Genomic DNA, 16,522 nt, shown 5'->3' with positions numbered 1-16,522 from the left:
CTCTCTCTCTCTCTCTCTCTCTCTCTCTCTCTCTCTCTCTCTCTCTCTCTCTCTCTCTCTCTCTCTCTCTCTCTGTCTCTCTCTCTCTGTCTCTCTCTCTCTGTCTCTCTCTCTCTCTGTCTCTCTGTCTCTCTCTGTCTCTCTCTCTCTCTCTCTCTCTCTCTCTCTCTCTCTCTCTCTCTCTCTCTCTCTCTCTCTCTCTCTCTCTCTCTCTCTCTCTCTCTCTCTCTCTCTCTGTCTCTCTCTCTCTCTGTCTCTCTCCTCTCTCTCTCTCTCTCTCTCTCTCTCTCTCTCTCTCTCTCTCTCTCTCTCTCTCTCTCTCTCTCTCTCTCTCTCTCTCTCTCTCTCTCTCTGTCTCTCTCTCTCTCTCTCTCTCTCTCTCTCTCTCTCTCTCTCTCTCTCTCTCTCTCTCTCTCTCTCTCTCTCTCTCTCTCTCTCTCTCTCTCTCTGTCTCTCTCTCTGTCTCTCTGTCTCTCTGTCTCTTTTTTTTTTTTTTTTTTAAACTAAGACTAGGATTCATAAGGGATGCCTAATAACATACCTATTGAAACTGCAAGCAAGAGCTGTTATCCTACCTCAGCTCATCTGAAGCCTACACCTAGAAACTCATTTATTACATAAGAGTATACTTTGAAACTAACACAATGGGAACTACCATATATTTAACTTATGTAAGCTAAGTTGAAACCTACTCCTAGATGCCCATTTATTTCATGAGCCTGGAATTATTTGCTTTAGAAGGAATAGCCTTTATTCATTAAAAAACATTAAGTAACAATCATATAAGGAACAGGATGAGCTTGTAGCCAGCTGTGTGCCAGAGTCTTCATGTGAACAGTTGACCTGATCTCCCGTGTATCAATCTGTTGAGCGAACAAGTTCCAGATGCGAGTAAGTCTCGGAAGGAATGAACGCTGATGGAGTGATGTTCTTGAGAATGGCACTTCCAGCATGAGACTGTTGAAGGTTGAGAGCCTAGTGTTACGAGTGGGAACTACTGGTACTCCACGGAGTTGGGCCAAGTGCGGAACTTTAAGGATGTTGGCCTTGTACATAACAGTAAGACCAACAACGTCCCGACGGTGTTGCAGGCTCTGATGTTCAGACCGTTCCCACCAGACTTGGTCAAGACTAGAGATAAGCCTTCTAGCCCGTCTCTCCACTTTGTCCAACAGTCTGACGAAAGATGGGGGGCAGGCAATCCAGGAAAGGGGTGCATACTCAAGATGGGAGCGAACTTGAGCTTCATATAAGGTTTTGCATCCCTTGCTGTCAAGAAGATATGAGATGCGCCGTAGTGCTGTAAGTTTCCTGGCTGCCTTTTTAGCTAAGTTTACCACATGGCTCTTCATTGTCATTGAAGAGTCGAACTTCATTCCCAAGATGTCAAATTCTTCTGTGAACTCTAGGGATTTGCCACCCATTTGCAGTTCTGTCCGATTCGCCATGTGCAGTCTAGTTATCATCATCGCTTGAGTCTTCTCAGCCGCAAATGTGACCTGCCATCTCCTACCCCAGGTAGAAATTGCTGAAAGTTTGTGATTAATGATTCTTGCAGCAGTTAGCATTTCCTCCTTTCTGTATGTAAAGGTTAGAGTACAGTCATCAGCATAGGCTTGAGCTTCAGGAATGAGATGAAGAAGATCGTTGAAATAAACATTCCACAGCAGAGGGCCAAGCACACTACCCTGTGGAACGCTGGCACCAATTGAGTGGCTATCGGATTCTGCTCCATTGAGGACCACCCTTAGAGTCCGTTCTTGAAGGTAGTCTTTTAATAACACTAAGATGGAGCCTGCAATGCCTAAAGCTTGAAGCTTCACTGCTAGTCCAAAGTGCCAGACCCGATCAAAGGCTCCTGCTATATCTAGAGCAACAACACAGCTGATCTTGGACTCATCCAGTGACTGATGCCACTTAGAGGAGAGATTTAGCAAAAGATCAGCAGCAGATCGGCCTTTTCTAAAACCATACTGTCGAACACAAATTAGCCGATGACGGTCAAAAAATGATGTCATTTGCTGAGCAATTAATGATTCTAGGATCTTGCCAGTAATGGAAAGCAGTGACACAGGTCTGTAGTTACCAACTACTGAGCGGCTCTTCTTTTTGTGCACTGGAACAACGTCTGCCTTCTTCCATAAGGAGGGCCAAATTCCTTGAACTAGGCACAGTTGGAAGAGGCGCGTGAGAGGTGGAGCCAACAGGTCAGCGCAGCAGCGTAGTAGTCTTGGACTGACCTCTGTCTCTCTCTCTCTCTCTCTCTCTCTCTCTCTCTCTCTCTCTCTCTCTCTCTCTCTCTCTCTCTCTCTCTCTCTCTCTCTCTCTCTCTCTCTCTCTCTCTCTCTCTCTCTCTCTCTCTCTCTCTGTCTCTCTCTCTGTCTCTCTGTCTCTCTCTGTCTCTCTCTCTCTCTCTCTCTCTCTCTCTCTCTCTCTCTCTCTCTCTCTCTCTCTCTCTCTCTCTCTCTCTCTCTCTCTCTCTCTCTCTCTCTCTGTCTCTCTCTGTCTCTCTCTCTCTCTCTCTCTCTCTCTCTCTCTGTCTCTCTCTCTCTCTCTCTCTCTCTCTCTCTCTCTCTCTCTCTCTCTCTCTCTCTCTCTCTCTCTCTCTCTCTCTCTCTCTCTCTCTCTGTCTCTCTCTGTCTCTCTGTCTGTCTGTCTCTCTCTCTCTCTCTCTCTCTCTCTCTGTCTCTCTGTCTCTCTCTGTCTCTCTGTCTGTCTGTCTGTCTCTCTCTCTCTCTCTCTCTCTCTCTCTCTCTCTCTCTCTCTCTCTCTCTCTCTCTCTCTCTCTCTCTCTCTCTCTCTCTCTCTCTCTCCTCATTTCAATGACTCAGTGTGGCCTTTGTCTTGTTTGTTGTCTTCATATTGTCTTCTCTTTGTTTCTCTTGTTTGGTTGACATTGTTTGCCTCGTGTTTAGTATTTCCTCGTGTCTCTTAATTATCGTGCTTTGTGTGTTTTTTTTTATCTTATTTCCTTCAGTTCTTTTCAGTATTTCAGTAATCTCTCTCTGTCATCCACTCGTTTCCACCATCAGTCCTTTTGGATCTTATTTTGTGGCCTTTTGTGTGGAGACTTCTTAGACTCTCCTTGGTCACCTCCAGGTACCTGCTGGCCTCCAGGTACCTGGTGGCCTCCAGGTACCTGGTCACCTCCAGGTACCTGGTCACCTCCAGGTACCTGGTCACCTCCAGGTACCTGGTGGCCTCCAGGTACCTGGTGGCCTCCAGGTACCTGGTCACCTCCAGGTACCTGGTGGCCTCCAGGTACCTGGTGGCCTCCAGGTACCTGGTGGCCTCCAGGTACCTGGTGGCCTCCAGGTACCTGGTGGCCTCCAGGTACCTGGTCACCTCCAGGTACCTGGTGACCTCCAGGTACCTGGTCACCTCCAGGTACCTGGTGGCCTCCAGGTACCTGGTGACCTCCAGGTACCTGATCACCTCCAGGTACCTGGTCACCTCCAGGTACCTGGTGGCCTCCAGGTACCTGGTGGCCTCCAGGTACCTGGTGGCCTCCAGGTACCTGGTGGCCTCCAGGTACCTGGTCACCTCCAGGTACCTGGTGGCCTCCAGGTACCTGGTGGCCTCCAGGTACCTGGTGGCCTCCAGGTACCTGGTCACCTCCAGGTACCTGGTGGCCTCCAGGTACCTGGTGACCTCCAGGTACCTGATCACCTCCAGGTACCTGGTGACCTCCAGGTACCTGGTGGCCTCCAGGTACCTGGTGGCCTCCAGGTACCTGGTGACCTCCAGGTACCTGGTCACCTCCAGGTACCTGGTCACCTCCAGGTACCTGGTGACCTCCAGGTACCTGGTCACCTCCAGGTACCTGGTCACCTCCAGGTACCTGGTGGCCTCCAGGTACCTGGTGGCCTCCAGGTACCTGGTGGCCTCCAGGTACCTGGTCACCTCCAGGTACCTGGTGGCCTCCAGGTACCTGGTGGCCTCCAGGTACCTGGTGACCTCAAGGTACCTGGTCACCTCCAGGTAGTGCGTGTGCATGGAAAGTCCAGGGACGCGCGTTAGATCCCATTGCATAGCTTCAATATTTTTGTCATAATAACATCCCTTACTTTGTGATGTCACTGTGCAACACAGAATAGTTTGTGATCGAGCACAAGTTATTATTAAAGTAATTTGTACGTGATATTTATTCGTTCAATAAGACTGTTGGGTTATGAGTGGGGAAGGAAATATATTAAACTGTAGTGTGAGCCGGGAAATGTGTCGGATTTGCTTGAGAGAGCTGGAATGTTCACAGAACCGCCAGAAGAATTGGATTTCATATAAATTCCAGGTCTCCTTGGGAGTGTGGCGTGTGGGAGAGCGGGAAGGAGTGTGGGAGAGAGGGGGAGTGTGGGAGAGAGTGGGGGAGAGAGGGGGAGAGAGGGAGAGTGAGGGAGAGAGAGAGAGGGGAGGAGTGAGAGGGAGAGAGAGAGGAGAGAGAGGGTGAGAGAAGGGTGGCTGACGTTGAAGAATTAACGCCGTTTATAAAACTTTCCCCAAAAGTCCACACACTGTCCTGTTAGGGAATTTCTTTCTCCAATTTTCCCTGCAGAGCGACCAGCTCAGGGACATATATAGTGGCAAGCTTCCACACGGACCAGAACATGCACAAGTACAGCCACAGTCTTGTATTTGGACCAGTACATACAAATAAACAGTGGCACTCGACCTTACGGACCAGTGCATGCGAAGGTACAGTGGCAAATATTCACCTAGACCAGTAAATTCATGTCTACAGTGTCATACGATTATATGGACGCGGAGCCGTCATGCACCTGTAGAAGAATGCTTTCAGGAAGTTGTACACTCTATTAACATGACAAGAGGAAGACGAGAGGGCATGGGAATATGGTAGAGGCTCAGATACATATATGCCGGTACGGTAAGCATTTCCTCTCTGGATCGCGACACTCAGGCGCTGGAACAGGAAATTGGCTTTCCTTGGGCTTTGGTTTTCCTTATGACCTATTCCGCCAACTCCTGTAGGAGCGTAAGTGTATATTTAAGTGTATATTACTGTAGGAACTTAAGTTGTAGGTCATACAGTATTCTGTCTAGCTGTAGGTCATACTGTATTCTGTCTAGTTGTAGTTTATACAGTATCCTGTCTAGTTGTAGGTCATACTGTATCCTGACTTGATGTCATACTCTCCACTGAATGTTAAATGTCTTAGATATTGATATCCTAGATATTGATACTGATATCTTATATATCTGTATCTTAGATATTGTATTAGTTTTGTTAGTTGGAAATATGCAGACGAAGGAGGACTGGTGTAAGCGCTGAGACGCTGAAGAGTTCAATTAGGAGAGTTGAGGTCAAGAAGTTGCTAAGTGTTTTACTCGGCCCAGGAGACCTCAACTTAGTTACTCGGGGAGGAGGGGAAGGAACAGCAGCAGCAACAGCAGTAGCAGGAACAACAGCATTAGCAGCGAGAGGAACAGCATCAGTATCTTTAGTCACAGGAGTAGTTGCAGGAGTAACAGGAGCTGCAGGAGCAACAAAAACAGCAGCAGCAATGGAAACAGCACAGCGTCAGCAGGAACAGTAGTAGCAGACGCAGCAGGAACAACAGCAGTGTCAGCAGGAACAACAGCAGCAGACGCAGCAGGAACAGCAGCAGCAGACGCAGCAGGAACAGCAGCAGCAGACGCAGCAGGAACAACACCAGTGTCAGCAGGAACAGCACCAGCGTCAGCAGGAACAGCAGCAGCAGACGCAGCAGGAACAACACCAGTGTCAGCAGGAACAGCACCAGCGTCAGCAGGAACAGCAGCAGCAGACGCAGCAGGAACAGCAGCAGCAGACGCAGCAGGAACAGCACCAGCGTCAGCAGGAACAGCAGCAGCAGACGCAGCAGCAACAGCAGCAGCAAACGCAGCAGCAACAAGAGGAACGCTCCATAACAACAGTAGTCTTAACATAAACAAGAACTGCAGGAGATGGAGATGAAGAGGCTGGGAAGGTCGAGAGGCAGATGAAAGATGCTACACCCGCCACCCGCTTAGACTCTGCGTCCTAGCTGCTAGGGGTGAGATAAACTCCTAGCTTCTAGAGTGATATAAATTCCTAGCTGCGAGAGAGGTAAATTCCTAGCCACGAGGATAAGATAAATTCCTAGCTGATAAAGTGAGATAACATCTTAGCTTCGAGGATGATATTTACGTCTAGCTGCTAGGGGGTATAATACTACACTCCTAAGTGCTAGAGTTAGATACATTCCTAGCAGCGCGGGTCTGATATGCTCCTAGCTGCAAGGGTGAGATAAAATTCTAGCTACGAAGACGAGTTCAGTTCCTAGCTGGGCTGTCCCAGTTCTAATGACGAATCTCTTAGCATCTTCCCAGTCGACCTAGGATGTCCGCACACCAAATGACCCATCTCTCAGCAGCTTCCCAATCTTCCAAGACTATTTTAGCTCTAAAGACCAATCTCCTAGCAGCTTCCCAGTGCTCCCGGTCTGTGCTCGCACTGAAGATCAACGCCTGAGTATGGTCCCAATTCTGAAGAATTCAGGCATTATTTGATGAGTTTATGAGGCTGTTAACCTGGATGATCTAACCGGAGATCTGATTTTCTGGGGACTGCTGAAGGGGGGGGGGGGTGTTGGAGACGGCCTGGATGCTGTGGAACAAGATGCAGCATTACACGGACGGAGATGGATAATCTGGTCATCCCCCTCCCCTTCTCTCACCAGCCTCCAGCCATTGAACAAACTGGTGCTGTAATTATACATTATCCAAGTGGGTAATGCGGATTATCCCGGAGGGTTGAGGGAGCGGCACTGATGCGTTCAGGTGGGGAAGTTTTATTTGGGTTAATGGAAATGAGAGGGAGGGAGAGGGAGAAAAATACTGAGAGAATGATAGGGAAAGATATTTGGATTGATAGATATAAGTATAGAAACAGAGAGAATCACACACACACACACACACACACACACACACACACACACACACACACACACACACATATATATATATATATATATATATATATATATATATATATATATATATATATATATATATATATATATATATATATATATATGAGAGAGAGAGAGAGAATACGAACGAACTCTGGAGTTTATAATTTTATTTATTCGTTCTGTACCTATTCAAATGATAATTTTTCTGGTTACAATTAAATGTTTCTGTTAAGAATGAAACATTTAATATTTCGATGATACGCTTGTATGGAAGACAACGATGAAGGAGGAGCCTTGTGCTCTTACGAAAGGTTTCCACACTTTCGAGGTAATGTTGCGAGGATTGCCAGAAGCTGTAAGAGCTTGACTCAAACGTTAAGTGGTGTCTCGTATTAACTACACAAGTTGTTTACGTTGTTACAACGTTATGACTATATAAAAACGTTGTGGTTAGGTTGTGTGTAGGTTAGCCTGGTGGTCAGGAGCGCCGCGTACTGCTCCGTGCAATATTAGGAGTTTTGTGTGAGTATTGTGGCGAGGAGCGGCGCCCTTATGTCTTACAACGCCTGGACACCCTGTCACAGCTCCCTCTGGAGACTTACCTCCCTGGGGCCAGATTCACGAAAGCACTTACGCAAACACTTACGAACCTGTACATCTTTTGTCAATCTTTGGCGGCTTTGTTTACAATTATTAAACAGTTAATGAGCTCCGAAGCACCAGGAGGCTGTTTATAACAATAACAACAGTTGAATGGGAAGTTTTCATGCTTGTAAACGGATTAATAAATGTAACCAAAGCCGTCAAAGATTGAGGAAAGGTGTACACGTTCGTAAGTGCTTGCGTAAGTGCTTTCGTGAATCTAGCCCCTGGTCCACACCTCCACCACCCTGCGCTCTTGTTCACTCTCTCTGCCTCCCCTCCCTCACTCTCCCTCACACTCACCCTCACCCTCCCTCACCCTCACACTCTCCCATTCATCAGTTTTAACATATTAAATATTGAAAACAGGCATAAACTATTATCATACATAAACAAGGGGTTGGAGAGTGGGTTATCGAACATTTGGCCTTTGTTGATGAGGACGGACTGCATTTAGGCTTGATTCGAACAGAAGAAGAAAGGACAGCACTGTTCGATAAACGTTCGAACATTATCAGTTGTGAGTCATGAGTCACAACTCGTCCTCATCAACAAAGTGCAGATGCTCGTTAACTCAGGCGCCAAACTCACTGTTTATGAATGAAACAGTTTACACACGACTCACCACTGGTAACGTCGGGACAGTTCTCGAACAGTGCTTCGTTGACGACCGCTGTTCGAAATTGAAATTGAAATAAGTTTATTGAGGTAAAATACACACAAAGGGATGAGGTAGCTCAAGCTATTCTCACCCCGTTCAGTACATCGTGTTAATACATACATAGACACACATCACAAACAATAAATGTATTACCAAACATTCTGAGAGATAAACATATACATTTCCTGACCGCTGTTCGAACCACAACGCTAAATGCTTCACCCACGTACTACAAACACAAATAATCACCTAAACAGAACCTAAACACCTAACCTAACCTAATCTACACTTAGCTATACGTTTAAATTGATTATATAACCGGTTTGTTATCATTTATGTATTAATATTGTTAATACTCTGCTTGATTAAATTAGGATTATAAATTCAAATAAAAAATAAATTATAGTAATTTTTAATATGCAAAACGTTAAAATCGATCAATGCGTCTTGGGGACGGCCGCAGCTTTAACGAACCTGGCCTGAGGACGGGTTGTGTGTAAAATATTTATCGCTCGTGAACAAGGGATGAGGGTGGGATTAACGAGCATTTGACCGTTGTTTGATTAACGAGCACTTGACCGTTGTTTATGAGGACGGCCTGCAATCTTAGAACAATTTCTTAATAGTGTTGGTTTTCAGAGGTGTTTCCACATTACTACCGGCCCCATCTTTGTCTTACTGTACACAACGATTCAGTGGCTCGCAAGTTTTTATGTCTCGATTATTCTTTTCCAACCACCAGGTGCTCGATCATCACCTGTGGACCCCAACAGCCAACATGGGTCCAGCTAGTAAAATTGTAACTCGTTCTCGCACTTTCTTTAACCTATAACCTATACCTATAACCTATAACCTATACCTATAATAGGTTAAATAATAATTGTAATTACGAAGCAATAAGATGCTTATCTTAACATACTAAGAAGGTTAGGTAAGGTCGGTGTTTTCTATGAAGCTCTTCAAGGTAAACTAAAATATACACAATAAATTAGTATATTACATATGCACTTATTCAATAAGTCAATATTGACTATAAGAAAGTGCGAGAACGGGTTGTAAAATTGACTGCTGGCATATTGTTGTGGTTGTGTAACACACTCACTCACGCATTCTCTCTCTCTCTCCCCCTCTCCCTCCTTCACAACCCTTCCTTTTTTCATTTTTCTAGCCATTACCCCCCCCCCCACTCAGAACCACCCCACTCTCCATCACCCCTTCGGTTCCTCACCCTTCACAATATCTCCCTCCAACCACCACCAACACGGTTCACCATCTATTTTCCCTATCACACCAACACCTCCCCAGCTGATTAAGCCCCCCAAAAGGTGGCACGGGCATGAATAGCCCGTAAGTGGTGGCCCTTTTGAGCCATTACCAGTATCAAGAGCTGATACTGGAGATCTGTGGAGGTGCGACTGCACCCTGCGTGACGGGAGATGTCTCCGGTCACCTCCCAGCACCCTCTTCTCTTCCACATACTCCCTCCACAGAAGCCTCTCTCTCCCCTCTCCCTTTACCCCCCCCCTTCCCTCCCTCAACATCCGGAAGTGAGGGGACCTGGGAGGGGAGGGGACGGGGTGGGGGCTCTGGCGTGCCTGTCGGGGCGTGTAATTCGGGGGTAAATTTAACCAATTTTGGGAGCGGCGGCAAGACTGGAGCGTCTTAAAGAGCAACACTTAGAGCGGATGTCATCGTGTGGTGCCGTGAGTAAGTCGTGAGTCTCTGCTGGTGTACTCACCTATTGCACCCGCGGGATCTAGCAGTAGCTCTTGGATCCTGCTTGTCTAGTTGTGTACTGCAGTGATTCCTGGCCTATTTCCATATCATATCTACTGTTAAAGCTATGGATGGAGTGTGCATATGCTACCTACTCCTTTAGTTCAATCCATTTTCCCATTAGTCTTACGAGAAAAGCAAAGTTTCTAACATCTCTGGCTCATCTGAGTCTGAAGCTTCCATCCATGTCACCTTGTTCTGTTGGTATTCATTGTGAACATTGACTTTTTTTCCAATCTGTCAAACTCCCTCCCCCCCCCCCCGCCCCAAAGTATTTTATACATCTCTGTCATGTCTCAATGTCTCCACTCTCTCTCTCCTTTCTAGGGTCGTCAGTTTAGTTCCTTCGGTCTCTCTTCATATCCCATTTCGCACAATTATTGGACGAACCTCGTTGCAAACTTCTGAATCTTTTCTAGCTTCCTTATGTTTTTTTTTTTTTTTAGATTGGGGCTTCACGCTGGGGCGGCATACTCTGAAAGTGGTACTCGCCTAGTTGTGCTTGCGGGGGTTGAACTCTGACTCTTTCGTCCTGCCTATCAACTATCAATCAACAGGTGTACAGATTCCTGAGCCTACTGCCCAAGGCACAGGAGCCTAGGCACAATCGAAGAACACTGTATAAACATCAGAGGTCCACGGTTGTTCAACATTCTCCCAACGAGCATAAGAAATATTGCCGGAACAACCGTGGACATCTTCAAGAGAAAACTAATTTTTTTGTAAAAGAAGTTCAGGACCAACCGGGCTGTGGTGGGGTATGTGGGCCTGCGGGCCGCTCCAAGCAACAGCCTGGTGGATCAAGCTCTCACAAGTCAAGCCTGGCCTCGGGCCGGGCTTTGGGAGTAGAAGAACTCCCAGAACCCCATCAAGCAGGTATCAAGCAGGTACTAGGCTCTATCATATCTACATTTGAAGCTGTGTATGGAGTCTGCCTCCACCACATCACTACCTAATGCATTCCATCTGTTAACTACTAACTGGTTTGTGTGTGTGTGTGTGTGTGTGTGTGTGTGTGTGTGTGTGTGTGTGTGTGTGTGTGTGTACTCACCTATATGTACTCACCTATATGTGCTTGCAGGATCGAGCATTGACTCTTGGATCCCGCCTTTCGAGCATCGGTTGTTTACAGCAATGACTCCTGTCCCATTTCCCTATCATACCTGGTTTTAAAATTATGAATAGTATTTGCTTCCACAACCTGTTCCCCAAGTGCATTCCATTTCCCCACTACTCTCACGCTAAAAGAAAACTTCCTAACATCTCTGTGACTCATCTGAGTTTCAAGCTTCCATCCATGTCCTCTCGTTCTGTTACTATTCCGTGTGAACATTTCGTCTATGTCCACTCTGTCAATTCCTCTGAGTATCTTATACGTTCCTATCATGTCCCCCCTCTCCCTTCTTCTTTCTAGTGTCGTAAGGCACAGTTCCCTCAGGCGCTCTTCATACCCCATCCCTCGTAGCTCTGGGACGAGTCTCGTTGCAAACCTCTGAACCTTTTCCAGTTTCATTATATGCTTCTTCAGATGGGGACTCCATGATGAGGCGGCATACTCTAAGGCTGGCCTTACGTAGGCAGTGTAAAGCGCCCTAAATGCCTCCTTACTTAGGTTTCTGAATGATGTTCTAACTTTTGCCAGTGTAGAGTACGCTGCTGTCGTTATCCTATTAATATGTGCCTCAGGAGATAGATTAGGTGTTACGTCCACCCCCAGGTCTCTTTCACGCGTCGTTACAGGTAGGCTGTTCCCCTTCATTGTGTACTGTCCCTTTGGTCTCCTATCTCCTAGTCCCATTTCCATAACTTTACATTTGCTCGTGTTGAATTCTAGTAGCCATTTCTCTGACCATCTCTGCAATCTGTTCAGGTCCTCTTGGAGGATCCTGCAATCCTCATCTGTCACAACTCTTCTCATCAACTTTGCATCATCCGCAAACATCGACATGTAGGACTCTACGCCTGTAAACATGTCGTTAACATATACAAGAAATAGAATTGGTCCCAGCACCGATCCTTGTGGTACTCCACTTGTTACTGTTCGCCAGTCCGACTTCTCGCCCCTTACCGTAACTCTTTGGCTCCTTCCTGTTAGGTAGTTCCTTATCCATTCTAGGACCTTTCCCCCCACCCCCGCCTGCCTCTCGAGCTTGAACAGCAGTCTCATGTGCGGTACTGTATCAAAGGCTTTTTGGCAGTCCAGAAATATGCAGTCTGCCCAACCATCTCTGTCCTGTCTTATCCTCGTTATTTTATCATAGAATTCCAGAAGGTTTGTTAGGCACGATTTCCCTGTCCAGAACCCATGTTGATGTTTGTTCACAAACCTAATGTTCTCCAGGTGTGCAACCAGTCGTAGCCTAATTATTCTTTCCAGTATTTTACAGGGGATGCTTGTCAGTGATACAGGTCTGTAGTTAAGTGCCTCCTCCCTATCTCCTTTCTTGAAGATCGGCACGACATTTGCCTTCTTCCAGCAACTGGGCAATTCTCCTGACATAAGTGACTCATTAAAGATCATTGCCAGAGGCACGCTGAGGGCCTGTGCTGCTTCTTTTAGTATCCACGGTGATACTTTGTCTGGTCCAACTGCTTTAGTTGCATCTAGAGTTGTCAACTGTTTCATTACCTCCTCTGCTGTCACCTCTATATCTGATAGTCTTTCATCTAGGGTAACCCCTTCCAACAATGGGAGCTGCTCAGGCTCGGTAGTGAACACTCCATGGAAACTGGCATTCAGTGCCTCGCAGATTTCCTTGTCACTTTCAGTATATGCCCCCTCTGTCTTCCTTAGTCTTGTCACTTGGTCGTTCACCGACATTTTTCTTCTTATATGACTGTGTAGTAACTTAGGTTGTTTTTTCGCTTTGATTGCAATATCGTTCTCATAGTCCCTTTCCGATGTTCGTCTTATGTTAATGTAATTGTTCCTAGCTCTGTTGTATCTGCTTCTGTTGTCCTCTGTTCTTTGTCTTCTGTACTTCCTCCACTCCCGCCTGCTGGCCATTTTTGCTTCCTGACACTGTCTATTAAACCATGGGTTATTATATTCCCTCTTATTTTTTCCCTTTACCGTTGGTATAAATCTCTCTTCGGCCTCCTGGCATTTCTGTATACCAGTCTAAAAGTTCAGTCTTTTGTTTTTCAGTCTTCCTTTTCAGTCGAAGGCTGAAGGCAGTTCAGTCTGTATACCAGTCTTCGCTACCTACGTTCCCTGTTGGTGGGAATCAATCTGGTGAATTCTCTTTCAGTATAATTAAGAAGCAATAAAATGCTTACCTTCAAACTCTTAAGAAGGTTAGCTTAAATCGTGGTTATCTATTCAGCTTTTCAGATAAACTCAAATATTCTCAATATATTTGACAGTCCGGTTTAATACTAAGTGAAAATAAGTACACTTCCTGACTGCTATGAATAGTACATAATTGCACTTACATGTGCTGTTACATTTACCTCCCCATTTTTGGAGGACGGGCTGACCGCTTTATCTCAGCCTCTTTTATTTGTGCCTCCTCCCCCCCCCCAATCCCTCAAGTCATCTTTATTGCCCCCCTGGCACCTCATCACCAGCCCCCCCCCCCACTACACCACCGGAGGAGAGCCTGGAACAATAAGGTGGGCATGGCTTGTTAATGTGGCTGTCTTACCTAGGTCGTGACACTACCATATTGTCCTCTGTATTATGGCTCTGGACGCTCAGTTACCTTCCTAGATGTATATGCCTGTCTCTCTCTCTCTCTCTCTCTCTCTCTCTCTCTCTCTCTCTCTCTCTCTCTCTCTCTCTCTCTCTCTCTCTCTCTCTCTCTCTCTCTGTCTCTTTCTCTCTGTTTCTCTCTCTGTCTGTCTCTCTGTCTCTCTCTCTCTCTCTCTCTCTCTCTCTCTCTCTCTCTCTCTCTCTCTCTCTCTCTCTCTCTCTCTCTCTCTCTCTCTCTCTCTCTCTCTCTCTCTCTCTCTCTCTCTCTGTTCCCCTGACAATTCCCTTCTATAACTTAAATAAATTAAGCTTATGCCTGTATATATATGTATCTATACACAGATTTGAAACCGTCCATTTTGTGTTTGGTGTCTCCCGTGCAGGCAGCAGTATTGTGAGTAGCAGCAACGTGAGCAGCACCAGCAGCACCACCACCACCACCACCAGGAGCAGCCCCGGGTCTTCGTCAGCACCTGCTCGCGTGTCCAAGCTGGAGGATAATGATGAGAAGCGGCTCCTGGACGCCCTTATGAGGGGATATGATCGCGACGTAAGACCCGTCAGGAACGCCTCCCATCCCATCGTCATCCAGCTGGGCATCACCCTCACACAGATCTTTGATATGGTTAGTGGCGTCTGTGTCGTACTAGTTGATGTACACACATCAATTTCCACACACACAAACCAAATTCCAAACACTCACACACACACACACGGTATTTCACTGATGTTCCCAGCTTTGGTTTTTAATGTATGATGGACACAACATCTGTCGGGCTGACTGGTGAAAGGAGAGAGTTTGGATAGCTGCCTGAGAGATATGTGTTAAATCCAGTGCTGGGAAGACGGGACACCACGAGCGTAGCTCTCATCCTGTAACTACACTTAGGTAATTACACACACACACACACACACACACACACACACACACACACACACACACACACACACACACACACACACAAACAAATGCCTATCAGATTCATTTAAGCAACGTATGTAATAACCCACATATTTACAACGCGAGAACACTTTTCACTCTAGTCCCTTAACGCTTTACAAAGAACATTCTTTAGTGAATATCACCTTAAAAATAAACCTTCCACATAATCGTATTTATTGAGATATTCATAGTTTTAATATCTTTATGCATGGCTCTATTTATTAATTCATATCTTTAGCTTTCTCTTTAATACATATTTAATAGATATAAAAAGCTAGGCACTTGGAGACAATATATTATATATTGCTAATATGAGATGTGCGAGTCAGGGGTCTGGTTATATCTCAACGTACACCTAACGTAACTACAACCTGTTCCTTAGGTTATAACCACAACATTGCAGCAATGTTGTGGTTGTGTTGTATGTGTGTGTGGTGGGATATTATAAGCGCTTAGTATGTGTACATTAACCCGCGTGTCTCCACGCCTGCCGCAGGATGAGAAGAACCAGGTGCTGACTACTAACGTCTGGCTGGATCAGGTAAGATGACTACAGAGTTGGGTACATGGAGCGGCTCCAGGGTGAGGCTCCCTGGCCTAGAATGTTTGGGTTTATTGGTGTATTACACGCGAGCCTTGTGTGTGTGTGTGTGTGTGTGTGTGTGTGTGTGTGTGTGTGAGAGAGAGAGATAAATAAATTACTCTCCAATTTATACTGACGTATTTGAGGTCGAAGAATCAGTCTTCAACTGGGGACCCTCGCCGTATTTGCTATGGGTCATCGATGGGGACTATATATAACCTTTGAAGACTTTAAGTGGAAGTAGCTTTTACCGTCCCAACTTGTGGTTCATTCCGAGGTCTCACAACATGCACACTAAGGAAATGTTTCCCTGAGATGCCACAGGATCATTGGTGTCTTCCATCCATGTTCTTTTCATGCTGAAAATTTCAATTTTTGTTTATTAAGCCCAAACAATCTAGAATGTCTTAATCATGTCATCTTTCTGTCATCTCTTTTCCAGCTCCATTTCTCGCAACCCTTTTTTTCAATAATGAAATTTCATTCTCCAACCTCTGTAGTGTTTTCAGACAGGGACGTGTATGTGGGTGGTGTTCAAGTTCAAGTATGTTTATTGAGACAAGAAAAAAATATATCTCAAAGGGATAGAGTAGCTTAGGCTATTTCGTGTGTAATTTGATGAAAGACTTCTGATTCAGGCTTCTGAGGGCTGTTCCAATATTCCCCAGCTTCGTGTGTGTTGCTGATGTTCTTCTAGTGCATATGTGTTATAAGTTATTTGTTATTACCTGATCGTAATCGCAGGTAGAGCCGCTGCGTTGCGGCCTTCTTCCTGTATTGTATCATAAATATTGTTAAAACGTCCAGTTGTTTAGACACAACAGCCTCATCCTCAAGTTTCTTCCAGAACCCGTCACTTCCTGCACGTATATAAAGCAACGTAAAATACATATGGCTGCAACTCGATATATATTAACGGAGTGCGTGTCAGGTGTGTGGTGGAGGGGGGTAATAACTTAGAATTATTGAGCAGGTGTGTACCATCCTGGTCGAGATTCGAACACGTGTTCGATAAACGAAGAATATTGGGAAATATGCTTCCTCGTTTTTAAGAGCCTACTTTAAATGCGGAAACATCGCGGTGGCTATTTGGACAGATATTTTGAACATAAGAGCAAAGGAAACTGCAGATAGCCTATTTGGTCCACACGAGGCAGCGGCTAGCTGTATCCACAATAACGTCTCACTTGGACAGATATCCCCCGAACCACCTCACTTGGACAGATATCCCACCCAAGAGCCTCACTTGGACAGATATCCCACCCAAGTGCCTCACTTGGACAGATATCAC

General features: G+C 45.9%; 1 protein-coding gene across 3 annotated transcripts in view; it reads left to right on the top strand.

Annotated features, from left to right (window-relative positions):
• The window catches only part of LOC123748995 (neuronal acetylcholine receptor subunit alpha-10-like), a 92,302-nt gene that overhangs the window by 54,922 nt on the left and 20,858 nt on the right, over positions 1–16,522 (top strand). For all 3 annotated transcript variants that reach the window (XM_069316102.1, XM_069316103.1, XM_069316101.1), the window contains exons 3-4: positions 14,089–14,330; positions 15,145–15,189. In XM_069316102.1, the coding sequence (XP_069172203.1) occupies positions 14,089–14,330; positions 15,145–15,189 (287 nt within the window). The remainder of the gene's footprint in view (positions 1–14,088; positions 14,331–15,144; positions 15,190–16,522) is intronic.

Source organism: Procambarus clarkii, chromosome 82 (genome assembly GCF_040958095.1).
Source record: "Procambarus clarkii isolate CNS0578487 chromosome 82, FALCON_Pclarkii_2.0, whole genome shotgun sequence".
Classification (NCBI taxonomy): domain Eukaryota; kingdom Metazoa; phylum Arthropoda; class Malacostraca; order Decapoda; family Cambaridae; genus Procambarus; species Procambarus clarkii.
This window is presented reverse-complemented; position numbering and strand designations above follow the sequence as displayed.